We start from the raw sequence: 13,906 nt of genomic DNA on the forward strand, positions 1-13,906 counted from the left end.
AGCACGATGTTATCGCATTTAGCACAGCTCACGGCTTGTCTCCTGTTTTTCTACTGACGTTGCGTGATACGTCGAACGACTTTGAGGTGCTACGTTCACATGCGTGGGCCGCACGTATTCAGTCATCTTACTCCGTCGTTGTACCTTTAGAAACGATCATCACATCCGTTCGACGTATTCACAAAACGCAAAAAAAAAAAGAGAAAAACGCGAGCGCGCTCAAAACATAAACTGCCCGAGCCTGCCAGGATTCGAACCTGGAATCTTCTGATCCGTAGTCAGACGCGTTATCCGTTGCGCCACAGGCCCACTCGTATTTATCGGACGCAAACATAGTACACTACAAAATATCTATCTATGCAAAGTTCTTTTTGTTTCTTGTGATTGGCGAACGCGCTTTGTATGTACGTAGGTAGTACATCAACAGCCAACGCCAGATGGGTCATGCCATGCGTTCGACCAGAGCACCGGAGTCCCAAAATGCTCCACCCGGAATGAGTGGTGCATCCACCGAGCAGCGGCGGCGGCGTCTCGGCAAAGCGGCCATCGCGCTCACCGGCTGCGGCGCCGTGGGCATCGTGGCGGTGGCTGTGCCGTTCTTGTCGCCCGCCTTGCGGAAGGTGTGTCTCCCGTACGTGCCGGCTACCGACACTCAAGTGCGCAACGTGGCTGCGGTGCTGCGCAAAAGGTCTCAGCGATCTGCTCTCGTGGACCTGGGAAGCGGCGACGGCAGGATCGTGTTCGAGGCCGCCAAGCTGGGCTTTACGCCCAGCGTCGGAGTGGAACTGAACCCCTGGTTAGTCGCCTATTCGAAAATTAGAGCGCTTGCAAGTGGTGCGTCTCCAAGACCACGCTTTGTGCGTGCAGATCTGTGGAAGTTCTCCCTAGCGCCTTTCGACAACGTGGTTGTCTTTGGCGTTGAACAGATGATGGCCCCACTCGAGCGCAAACTTATAAATGAATTGAAGCCTGGGACCTGGGTGTTGGCATGCAGGTTCCCGCTACCAACGCTAAAACCGGACGACGCTTACGGCGATGGCATCGACACGGTGTGGCTTTACCGCATAGCGCTGCAGCAACATTCACGTCCCGTTGAAGCAAGCATGAACTATCAGCAGGCAGGCACGCAAATCTGATTGCATGTGTCAGATGTGAGTGCGTTTTTTGTTTTTAACTGGAAAAGTTCCACTGCCCTTTCTAAACCCTTCCGTTGCTAACGGAGTGGCCCAACAAAGCAGACGCGTACAGTACGTGTTACGAGGCGATAGCGCGCTGAACTGCTTGAAATAAAAGTGAGGTGACCTTTATAAAGTAGAACGACTCGTGCCGAGTTCCGTCCACTACGCGACACATGCTGTAGGTTCGATCGCTCGACCCCAGGACCCCGTACCCCCATTCTCACTAGAATGCGGTAGTAAATCAATCCTCCTCTAAGTAAAGATGGCAGCGAGTTTGAAGATGAAAGTACGGATAACACGGTTAAAGTACACTTGAAAAATCCCCAGCTGGTCGAAATTATTCCGAAGCCCTCCACTACGGCACCTCTTTCACTCCCTTCCCTTTTGGCGCGGTTCGGATGTCCACCACCAACATGTGAGACAATTACTGCGCCAATGCCTTTCCTCAAAGGCCAATTTTCAAACCCGGCTGCGTTGCGATTGAAGCACAACTCAAAAGGTGCCCGTGTGCTGTACGATGTCAGTGCACGTTAAAGGTCCCCAGGTGGTCTAAATTATTCTGGAGCCCTCCACTACGGCACCTTTCTTTCACTCCCACCTTTCCTTCCCTTACGACTCGGTTCCGGTGTCCACCGACATATGTGAGACAATTACTGCGCCATTTCCTTTTCTCAAAAACCAATTTTCATTGATTTTTTTCAAACGCAGCACACAAATGACGTCATCACCCCTCCTAGAGCAATGGACCCCCGGCGTCCCCACGGCCACGTAGCTCAATAAGCGATGGAGTTATGCGCCTTCAGCTGGTTTTGAGAAAAGGCGCATAACTTCCTCTTTAGTCATTCCAGTGACTCTACCTCAGATAGTAGGTGGATGCCACCGTCCTCACAGCGCGATTGAGGTGTCCATTGAATCACACTTGAAACCCGTGGCCGAAGCGCGCCACGCAAATAGAGTTCAGCGTCCCTCCTGGAGCATAAGCAGTCTGCGTACCCGGCGCCACGTACCTCAGCGCAATTGAGGTGTCCACTGACTCTGAGCCAGTTATGCGCCTTACCTCAAAATTAAAGAAGTGCAAACCTTCCCCTGGTTCTGAGAAACGGAAAGGCGCATAACTGCCTCAATTTGTACGTGAACGCCACCGCTAAATCGCAGCGCAAATGAGGTGTCCATTGACCCTTGTATCGCATTTATACATAATTGCTCAGGTGGCCTAATAATTTTTCTACGGAACCGACAGGTTGACCCCAGCTGGAGTTTTGATCAATCTAGACAATATAACTGTGTATAAGTCGTTTCTAATGCCATGAAAATCTATTCGTGTCCTGAAAGTAGTATTTTATTGCCGCTTCTTATGCGGTAGGAAATTTTTTACTTTCAATACGAAAGCATTACTAGTCTCATTACGAGAAAAGCCGGCGGCGTGTGTTAGTGTACTCGCCCATTGTAAAGAAAATCCCAGCGATGGCAAGAAAAATGGGTGACATCGCTTGATGACAGTAGGAGGCACACAGCAAGCCATGGAGCAAGAAAAACCCAGGAGAGCTTTTTTTTCAAGCGATGTTTATTGCCTCAGGGCATAAAGGTTATGAAATGAAAGATGAGGACGATGCTTAAATAAATGAAAAAAGGTGGGCTTATCTAATGAAATCAAGTAGTGAACGATGATATGGACCATGTCCAGGCAACATAGGAATCCGAATTGTCCGATGAGACCCACCGTCATCGGGTGCCGAATTCTCGTCGGCTTCAGCGCCGGTCAAACCCACAACAGGTGGTGGATATCCGCCTCACAGTCTCTGATCTTGCAGACTGGCCACCTGGGGCGGGGATATAAATCTTGGAAATGCGGCCACTTGCGTGTCACAGCTGGAGTTAGGGCAACCCAGACCAGTATCCTCCGAAGCACAACCTCCTCTGCACGGGTAAGACCACGGGGGAGGGTTACTGCACACGGAGGGATTAGAGCACGTGTGCAGCGCCGGAGGTGTTCCTTTCTTGTTAAAAGAAGGGTGGTGTCATCCAGAGTGAGGACTCGAGGCAAAGACGAGGTTGAGGTTGAAAGGCGGGTTGCAGAATCTGCGCGGCTTTGTGCGCTCAGGTCACGCGGGACCAACTCTATACAGATTTGCTGCGGGATGCGTGCCGCTAGACGATGGATGTCTTGGCAGATTTCAGGGGTGCGACTGACGCGTCGCAATAGGCGTGCGACGTGAAGGGCATCGATGCGAATGACAATGTGGGCCGTAGGTAGCATGGGAACGGCGGCCACAGAGCAAAGTGCCTCTTGAACCACAAGCGTCTCCGCACACAAGGAGGAAGGAGGTTCTGAGAGGCGAAACCTTGCGTTTTGTTCAGGGCAGGCTTGGAAGGACAGTAAACTGCCGTTGTTGTTTCGCAGGCCTGGATGCTAGCGTCAACATACGTAACGATGGAGCCATGCGGCAGATTGGCATCTTGCTCTGTAATACGGTTGCAAAACGACGATGCCGCGCGAGTAGATGATGGCCGACGTAGATCAGTTGGTTTGTTGTCGCTTAGCTGCACAAAACCCCAGGGAGGAAGAACTGGCGGGGGCGGCTGTAGAATGGAGTGCGATAAAGCATATATGCCCTGAGTGCACACGTGTGTGTGTAAGGCTTGACTTTAGGCGGCGAGCATCGCGTCGTTGATGCACTGGCTCATCTAGTGTATTCAGCTGCGCATGTTCTGGGAGTGCCAAGATTGGGGTAATGCGGGGAAGGCAAGCGATGACCTTCATTGCCTCTCGATTAACAGCTTCTAGGCTCAATGGGAACTCAGGAGGGGTTTTTCCGAGCTGCACGTTAGAGCAATGCTCTTAGAAACTAAGATCGTTTCGCCAGTGTGCGTGCCGGAAGTCACGTGCTTTCGCAAGGACTGCTGGGAATATTTGGCCGCCGGCGCAGCCGATAGTAACACTGGGCGCAGTGGCTTCGTCTGCTGCACATGCGCATGCACTCCAAGATGGCGGCCAAGTAGAGGGACACTAGGTGCAGCCGGCTTCAAATTATGTGGCATAACCGCCTCTCCCGAGTTCTTTCCTTCCTCCATGCAGCAAGCTGAGCACAGCCACTTCAGTCTGTCTGTCCGTCTGTTGTTGCCAGGAAGAAAGAAAAGGAAAATGCACAGGCCTGCTCACTGGCTCAAGCCGAGCCACAATAGCTACCACGCACAGATAGTAGGAGAGTTGAAAGATGGGATAGAAAGACAGGATAGTAAAGACGCGCTAAAGACAAGGTCGATCCCGGAGGCAGTGCAATACCGGGCCAACCGATGGCGGAAGTGAAGCAACGTTCAAACTTTCCGCCACATTTCCAAAAATAAGTCCAATTGGACCCGTAACAGATACTCTACGGGGTCCGGACACATGCCATTCATCTATATATATACCCCCACTGGCTGACCTCAATGTCAATGTGGTGCCAGTTTTCCCGACTACATTCGGACCAGAACTGCGAGCAACCGTTTGTCGTACAGCGTTCCGTTTTTTTTTTTTTTTTTAAGGAGAGGTTTGGATTGGAAAACATTTCGTCAAAATGCAGATGCGGACGGTCCGCGCTAAATGGCCTCCAGACCAAGGATAGCGGCGACCTTTGTGGCCCACTCGGTGGCCAAGGCTTGAATGCCCGGGTCTGAGCTGGCCAGAACGGCCTCCCATTGCACATTTAAGGAGTGGAAATGGCGCTCGGTGGACACCCGAACCGCACCGTAAGGGAGGAAGGTGGGAGTTAAAGAGGTGCCATAGTGGAAGGCCCGGAAAACCACTTGGGGATCTTTAACATGCACTGACATCGCACAGCACAAGGGCGCCTTTGCGTTCGCCTCCATGGAAACGTAGCCGGGTTCAAACACGGGAACTCCGGCTCCGGGTGGCGTCATACGATTTCTCGTTCTATATATGTAGCTTACATGTTGGAAGTTAGCTTGCGACATGGATTCAAACCGACGACATAGTGTCACAGAGAAGCCGAAACGCAGTCGTAGACGTGAAGGGGACCGTAGAGTGACCTCTCTCGAGCCAGGTCCGTGGCATCAGTGGCATTATGAACTTTTGTGTGCCTTCCCAGACTACCTCTTCACTTAAGGCACAGGTGAGGTGTCCGAGATCCTGCCCCACACCCCCTTGTCTATTTCCCAACCACATACCCGTTGTAAAATTCAGACACACTCATTGCACCAGGAACTTTTCTGTACCACTTCTGCTCAAACCCCAAGTGCCCTGAACTTTATGCCGATCTTGCACACTCTTTCCTGTGGCACGAGAAGCACATTTTGAGCATTTGATTGGTGCTCCGAAGTGTACTACTACTGCAATTTCTAAGTGGTTATGAAAATTTTGAGTAAGAAATAAGAGCATCATGTGTCTCGCACGAAAATGAGCAATTTTCCCAAAAACCTGATGGAACCTTTCTTTATCCTTTTTTTTTACACGTTGTAGTAGGAAAATAGTGCCAGATTTCACCCCCTCCCCCAAATTTTGTAGTGTGTACGTGTACACATACACATCCTTTTTTTTTACACGTTGTAGTAGGAAAATAGTGCCAGATTTCACCCCCTCCCCCAAATTTTGTAGTGTGTACGTGTACACATACACACAATTCAGAGGTTGTGGGTTCGGATCTCACCGGCGGCGTGTGGTTCACTCATAGTGGCCATTCCCTGCAATTAGCTGTTGTGTTTGTCTATTTGTAAGGAGCTTGTTTTGTGGCAGGTCAACAGCCTGCCCACTGCATCTGGCGGCACCTCAAATAATCGCGAGGGGCTGCATGGGAAAAGCAACCTGGATCTCAACCCTACCCAAGCTACCCAAGTCCCACTGATGGCAGCACCTGCCATAGAAGGGCAGTGGCACATCGCTTGACTGCTGCACCATTGTGCCCACAGTGGCAGAAAGACACCCAGGAATCTATGAATCTAGAGAATGACTAATTCTGCATATATGGGCATTAACCCATTATCACTATTCGAACAAGTGCCATCCATGAGAACTGAATCTGAACACCGGAACCGAATTGAAAACTGAACTGCTAGCGCACCTAATTCGCATGTGGCTTAACTACGCAAATCAACCCATCATTTTTTCTTCTGCTTTATAAAAAATTATCTTTCAGCAATATAATAATTACAATAGTAATTACCCATTTATCAACATTGTAATTCGAAAAAGAAAGGTAGAAACATTTCCTATGCTCCTTGGTTTCAGTCACTGTCTGCTTCTTTCATGTCATAATGAGCACGTTTATTTCCCTTCCCTGCTCTGTCTCTCTCTCATATATATATATCCACTGCTAGATTGCACACAGATGTAAATAGTTCAGAGTTTCACACAATATTGTACGAGAGTTATGTTCATATCATTACACTCGTGAAAAAGTGTCGGAACCATGATAGCTTCCTGAACTGCTTGCACCTGCTCATTAGTTCTCAAGTACCCTACTTATGACACATTTGTGGTCACTTTATAAGTGGATGGCCATATGCAGAGCTTACTGTCATTTAGCCATTGTAAATTAGCCAGGCTGCTCCAATGCTAGGCCACAGAACCATGGAGCAAACCTACTGCACGCTGCATATGGAGGAACATTGCAGATTCAGGACCACTCATTTAGAAGCTTGGTCACAGAGCTGTCAACTTTCGGTGTCCAGTTATGGTAAGCAAGAGTAAAGCACCAACAAGTGCAGTAGTGCGAAAGATGCAGTGCCTCATCTCATGTGCGCCATCAGCTGAGGCGACTATGTTGGGCAGCGCACAATGGCTGCACAGAGACAGCATTGACTCCACTGCCAGTGCAGCCTGCAAAACATTGACCACACACGTTTTGGCCTTTTATTTATGAACGGAACTATGTGCGATATAAATATTACTCGCAGTTTCTTTAAAATCTGCACCATCTCACAGTGTAGCTCTTCCTCCGGTTTCTCGGAGGCCACCCAGTGCCGCACAAGAGGCTGGCCTGTTGAAGTCCAGCAACAGACCGGTGGGCCCACTAAGACGTGACACGACAACACTGCCTAACAAGCTGGAGGGAATAAAGTAAAAAAAAAAAAAGAACAGCCTGCTCTGCTGAGTTGCAACTTCCCACTGGCCAAATTTTTTAATGGCAGCAGCTATGGCCTTTTAGGGGCTCTGTTCATTTTCAGAGATTTATAGCATGCAATATACCCTGTCCCATTAACCAAGCTCTGCACTGTTACAAGCATACTGGGGTAAGATACGAAGGCTCCGAGGCTAAAAGCCACTGTGGTAACAGGCACATAACCGAGTGCTATGCTTCTGGGATGTTTGCCACGGCTTCATAAATACGGGGTTACCAGTCTGCATAACAAATGTGCACGGGCTCCGAGAAAAGAAGCTGCAACCTATGGCCTTTATTTTGAAACCCACCATGCTGCCAGAATACAAGTGGGGGGTAAAGAAAGCACAACAGCCCTCCTCCAACTGGACCCTCGACAGATGTCCGTAGCAGACAACTTGCATAAAAGACCTGCTCCGACGACAGCTCACTGAAGGACCCGCAGACCAGTGGTTATCCCACATCTACGCATAGGCACCACAACATGGAGTCCCAGCAGCACTGTATGCTGACGTGCTTGTGCCGCCAAACGAGAACACAGTAGAAGACTCGAGAAGCTGACACCCAAGTTGACGCACAAAAACACGGCTCTGTGCCCAGTCATTTGTCCAAATGCACACACTGCTGGACACTTGGCCGCAATGTGCACACAGCCTGAACGATACGAGGGGAGACTCCAAAGGGCAGTGGGGGGCATCGTTGAATGATCGCTTGCTGCTGCCCAGGTGCAGTGGCATCGTTGCAAATGAAGGTGCCTCACTTTTTGCATCCTAAAAGTTGCAAGAAGGCTAAATAAACTGCCCCACTTATTCACCCTCACGCAGTTATTTCCCTCCAGGTGGCATCTATGCTGCGCTTCCCTGGTTGTGAAAATGCTGGCAGTGCCCGAAGATTGCAAACTGATACGTGCATGTAGCCAGTGCCTGGCCATTCACTCTCACTGCTACATGAAATTACTGATTATAATCAAATAAAGTTGAGAAAAGGAGAACAGGAATCACCAAGCACACTTGAAGCATTAAGCTTGAGCTGCAGCTATGCAGCTACACTGAATGGACTAACTTTCTTTTTTTTTGTCAGCATGCAACATGCACCTCACAGGTTCTTGCAATGCCATTCAGTCAGAGTAAGCTCCCACCTGATCTTCCTGTTCACTGGCTAGCGACAATGGCTATCTTTTTAAAGTGCAGCATTGCCTGGAAGGGAATCGGCGCCTGCTACATACATGCCTTGCGCAGGACAATGGGAAACAAAAGTTCACAGTCTGCACACATGGCGGCACAACAATGGATGTCACACCGGCAACTAATCTAGTTGTTACAGCAAACAAGCACGTGTTAATTCCTTCTGGTAAGTGTGGCCAATGTGTTGCACACTCCGAGTGTGTTCTCTGAAAGCACGGAATGGTAACAGTATTCTATAAAGCGGCCCATAACGAACAATGTCCCTCGGACACCCCCCCCAACAAAGTAGAAGGGGAGTAGGAGGAAAGACTATCGTCCTTGTATGCCCTTGTGGCAGCAGGGACAGCTCTCTGAAACCAGGCAAAGTAATCGAGTGGCAATAGCAACATCAGCACATCCTGCCCCGAGTGCCAGACTCGGCCCATGAGAAGCCCCCCCACCCATGGCTCAGTGCTGAGGCCCTGGGGGGCTCTGTGCGGCAGCAGAATCGCCTTCCAAAGGCTTCAGCTCCCGGATCTGCTTGATGAGGTAGGCCTTCTCGTCGTTGAACTGCTCATCGTCCGACCGGTCCGTGTGGAACTTGCTCAAAAAGTCCACAAGCTTGTCCTTGTTGCGCAGCAGTATGTCCAAGATAGGCTTCGGCTTGTTTGGGTTGGCCACAAACACCTGCGTGTGCCGGCGGCTGCATCAGCATCGCATTTCACTTGCAACCATTGGCCAAACCTTCACAGCAGACAGCGAGATGTCTGCCAATAGAGTGATTACGAGGCTGTTTTATTCTAGGCAGTTCCTACCAGCTGTCCAGCAATCAAGTGTCTAGTTGCACTTTGTACCATCCCAACCTTCAATACATTATCTCTATGAATGGTTTGCTAATTCCCAATTCATTGTGTGTCAGTGCATATATACATGATGTGCAATTGGGGCTCCACCGTGGTTGACAAAAATGGTAGCCCTTGAACTGGCCTACACTGTCGGAAGCAACATGGAAGAGCCAGATGGAGGTCCCTCAATGCTGTGGCACTACACATAGCATATAATGTGCCATTCCATACTGCCATGAGCACCTATACTGTGATGTGGCACAATGTTTGTATGCAGTTTGATTTTTACCTTAGCTGTAAGGCCAGATATGCTACCCCTTATAAAGGTTCCCGCAGCTGCTTTCTGTCAATCCTACCTGCATAGCGCAACAGCATAAAGTGGCCTGCAGTTCTTGCAGTCCGTACTGTTGAGCCTGTTAGTGGCACGCAACTTAGGCAAACAGAAAAGGAAAGAAAAAAAAAAAACGTGACAAATGGCAGTGCAGCTTGTCCCATCATTTCTTGTGTGTTAATGTGGCCATTTTTCCGGCAGCTCCATTGTGCGGGAAAATAAGCTTCTTCCACACATCTTCCAGCCCGCAGTTTTTTAGCTGAGCTATAGATAAGGCCCTTAGTTTCCCATGATTCCGCCAGAAATCACTGATTTCAGTATTTTTCGTGAAATTTTATGCTGGAAGTAAAGTTCTCATTTTTTGATGCAAATGTTATCGACATTGGTAAGAACACCACAATGGGAAAATGACTAATTCACCTTAACTGTGCAAATATAACACGAGAGGGAGCTTGAGACCTCAGGAAAATTTGAAAAGGAATATCATGATTGCAACGAAATCCCAAATCGTTCAGGCAATAGAACTCCGCTATAATAAACTCGGATACAGTAAAGTGAAACTGCGGTCCCATTTCACCTCCCATACACTATACATTTTTTGTCCGGTTATAGTAAAGATTTATTTCAGATAAAACAGCTATAGTAAAGAGGGTCTGGCCGTGGCGACATACCTCCCGCGGAATGATGAGAACGCGGCACGCGCGAGGCCGATATTCGGAGGCAAATGCATACCAAATACTACAAAACGGCGTTTTTTTTTTTTTAAAATAGCTTCACCACTAAGCTCGGAAGCTGTGAAGAGAAGCCAACTCCTTAAAGCCTTTGGGGCCGTTAAGCAAAGTGCAAGGCGCGCACGAAAAAAAAAAAAAAGGGGCCATGAATGCAGAAAAATGAGGCGCGGATCGGTTAAAAAGGAAAGACGGTAAAAATGCCGTGAAGGGAAGAAAAGGACGATCATTCGCAGCACGACAGCGCGAAGCACAGGGAAGCGGCGGGTGGCGGCAGCACTGCATGAGCGGTGGCGCCGTGCCTCAACTGTGTCGCGCATATTGCCTCTTAAATGACTCTAAGGCTGCGGAAAATGACGACGTCTTCATGCTAACATGCTAAACTAACATGCTGCTGTTTTCACATGAAATCAAACTCGCTTTATATTCATAGCCGCATTGCATTTGTGCAAATGCAGTACTTCCTAAAGACGTAAACAAAATCGAAAACATAACATAAAATGTGATAACTGAAAATAAATAATTATAACATAAAGGGACAAAAAGTATGGTGGAGCTGCCATAAAAAAAACGTAAACCAATAAGCTCCTGCCTGTGCCACTACGTATAACAGGCTTAAAACATAAAGGGACAATGAGAGCAGGACGGAAGGTATTTGTGAGTATTTCTTTCGTAAACCAACACTGTGTTCAATGAATTACCAGAGAGCATCCTCAGAGCCATGCTATCATCAACAACTGATATAGTAAAAGATTTTTTCTGGTCAAAGTCAGTTTACTATAGAGGGGTTCTACTGTATAACCAAAGGAGGATCCACTGCAGGTGAGATTTCTACCAGAAAAAAAAAAAAAAAAAAAAGGGTACGAGTTGGCAAGCATGCCTGAAGTGGACTAGGCAAGAATCACCTGTCCAAGCTACACTTACTAGGTGGCAAGTGTACCTGAAAACTGCTCGAGAACTGAAATCCAGTGACAGAGACCTTGCGAAGTTTTTTTTCTAAGCAAGACGAACAGGGTGGAGATTTAGACGCCCCGGCTATCTTGGCTGGAATAGAAGAGACACTCGATACACTCTTCTATTGCTTTGAAATATTTGTCATTCACAGTCAACTCTGTTGACGCACAGGGATCACTCAGCCGTTAGAGAGATCAAGTATCAAACAGGCGACATTCTTTGAGTAAAGACAACAGGAAATGATACTTAACGCCAAGTTACAATAGCCACCTTCAACTTTAGATGAGGGAGTTCTGCAGCATGCAAGGTGCGCACTCAAAAAATAAACTTGTATGTTTCTTTTATGTGTCTTAATCTTGCCACGAAATTTTGTGGTTTCTTTATTCTGCATCCGCAAAATTTGTAATTTTTTTGACCACAGAAAGTTAGGGGCCTTAGCGCAGACCACAAGAAAGTAAAGGTGAGAGGGTGGTCCCAGCTGTGGGGGGTATCGCAGTGGCCCCATGTCGCTGTGAGAGTAGCACTTGCAGGTGCAGACACAGTGTGTAAGGCACACACTGCACGTGCGCAATTAGGTCTCCATCATGAGCAGAGAAGCAGCATGAATACAGCTTCAGAAGGGGCTAGATGGTGTGACTGCATGGGCTTAAGAAAGCAAGACAAGACAGCACGAACACATGAATGAAGGGCAACTTGCACCTACAGGTGAATCTGGCACAAACTACAGGGCGGTAAAAGGTGCGCAACAACTGTTTCACCAATCGGCATAAACCACTACCGTACTACAACTGCATGATGTTTCACAAGGCAGGAAGGTGTGTCGGCTTCTTGCACACACACAGGGGAGTAAGCTGCATAAGTTTCCTTTCAGTCTCTTTCTGTATCATTCACTTAGCATCATTCAAGGCAAGCAGCAGCTAAAAGTTGCAGTTCACCTATGTGCTCGTGTCCCATTTTGTGGCACTACGGTACAGGTAATTCCGATGCGGCAGGAGGCCTCTCACCTTGAACACGTGGAAGGCTTCAAACTGGATGTTACGGCTCTTCTCCTTGAGCATGTTCATCATGAGCTTCAGATTCTCTGGATTGCTGATGTAGCGTGTCATAATGCTGAAGTTGTGCCTATCCAGAAGAAGCTCACCTAGAAGCTGCAAACAAACCAAGCAGTAAGATGAGGGCAGCGTTGCGACCAAAATTTTGGCCACCGGCAACAATGGCCAGAGTACACCAGAGCTCCTGTTATAAACATCGACACCAGCTTTCTTGGCAGCAATGGTAGCACCTCGAGTGCTGTGTATAGCTGACCAGAGTTGCTTTGCCCTTTACTCTTCCATTTTGCTTCATTTTCAGGCAATTTGAAAACCGGTTGACTCTGACAATTTCACACTGCCCAAAGGAGCTTAAAATAAATAGGGCCCTACTAAATGTGGGTTGCTCAGCCTATACAATGACATAGTGCCAGTTTTGAGATATATTCTCAGCACGCTAAACCTACAGGCAAAAGAAAATGGCACTGGACAGCCCAATGCTAACCCGTACATGTTGGCAGTATAAGGCAAGATAGCAGCAAAACTAAACACAACATAAGCATACACACGCAGGGCGATGGCTGAGATACAACCAACAAGCCCAACTATGAGTTGCAACTAATCTGCATGTCTTGCATTCAATACTACGGTGCTCACCCAACTTCCCTGTTTTTGGTCAACATACTGGAAAAACTGCCAAAGCATTGTGCATGCTAGGCCGTCCACAATGTAATATTTGCAGTACACTCACCACTATTCGCAATCTCGCTTTACTTTTATGCCCTCGAACAGAATGCACTTCTGTTACCTGGCAAAATTATGTGGAAATAATTTTTCTCCAGTACTTATTCATGTTGTTTCTAAAAGCACACAACGATTACAACCAATATTCTTCTCATTTCACTGACAATTCTCTTCCTGCAAACAAAATTTAAGAAGCTGAACTGCAGCAGTCAGTTTCATTAAATAGGTAAAAACAATTGGAAAGAAAGAAAAGCCAGACCACCCACAGCTCTGCCCACAGTGCTGCGAGTGCAGTTAAAAATCAAATAGAGCAGTCACCTTGAGAGACTGCCGCCTCGTGACATAGTTTTCAGAGTTGAGGAGGTTCTGGTAGTGAGAGAACACCTTTTCGTAGTTCTGCTCGAGAAACTCCGCACACACCATCTTGTGACGTGTCAGCAGCTCCTGTGGGCAACAAACAGGCCCCGGTGAGCCACAAAGCACGAAACTGCAGCTTCCTGCAACACGTCCCCAGCCGCAGCTGGAGGCAAATTCCATGTGCAAATGATTAAAATGAAGGAAAAAATAAAATAAATAAATAAACAACCATGCCACACGTTGCCAGCAACTGCCCACTTGGTATCATTTTTAAGCAAAGAGCAAACTTTGTTTAACTGTGTGTGCTCAATGTGGAAACAATAGACTGATTTCATCGAGCCTACAGCGCACACACGCACTTATTCGAGGCAGCCTAGCTGCCCTCTCACCCATGGATGAAAGAATACATTCTGATATTTCAAACCAGGCAGGGACACCCGGTACAGTTAAACCTGGATTGAACATACCTCCATGGAGCGAATT

General features: G+C 48.0%; 2 protein-coding genes and 1 non-coding gene across 3 annotated transcripts in view; 1 reads left to right on the forward strand and 2 right to left on the reverse strand.

Moving 5' to 3' along the window:
• Nucleotides 1-236: 236 nt before the first annotated feature.
• On the reverse strand, nucleotides 237-309 carry TRNAR-ACG (transfer RNA arginine (anticodon ACG)). Its single transcript has one exon. It is a non-coding gene; the product is annotated as a tRNA-Arg (tRNA).
• A 40-nt stretch (nucleotides 310-349) lies between these two features.
• On the forward strand, nucleotides 350-8,735 carry LOC144126175 (ATP synthase subunit C lysine N-methyltransferase). The gene is made up of 2 exons (XM_077660164.1): nucleotides 350-796; nucleotides 995-8,735. The coding sequence occupies exons 1-2, from the start codon at nucleotides 438-440 to the stop codon at nucleotides 1,134-1,136; spliced, it is 501 nt and encodes a 166-aa protein (XP_077516290.1). The 5' UTR covers nucleotides 350-437; the 3' UTR covers nucleotides 1,137-8,735.
• Mo25 (calcium binding protein Mo25) overlaps nucleotides 7,013-13,906 on the reverse strand; it is a 28,136-nt gene continuing 21,242 nt past the window's right edge. The window contains exons 6-8 of the mRNA XM_077660163.1: nucleotides 13,385-13,510; nucleotides 12,299-12,442; nucleotides 7,013-9,123 (exon numbers count right to left, since the gene is read on the reverse strand). Coding sequence (XP_077516289.1) covers nucleotides 8,905-9,123; nucleotides 12,299-12,442; nucleotides 13,385-13,510 — 489 coding nt within the window. The 3' untranslated portion in view covers nucleotides 7,013-8,904. The remainder of the gene's footprint in view (nucleotides 9,124-12,298; nucleotides 12,443-13,384; nucleotides 13,511-13,906) is intronic.

The sequence above is a fragment of the Amblyomma americanum genome, chromosome 3, assembly GCF_052857255.1.
Source record: "Amblyomma americanum isolate KBUSLIRL-KWMA chromosome 3, ASM5285725v1, whole genome shotgun sequence".
NCBI classification, from domain to species: Eukaryota; Metazoa; Arthropoda; class Arachnida; order Ixodida; family Ixodidae; genus Amblyomma; species Amblyomma americanum.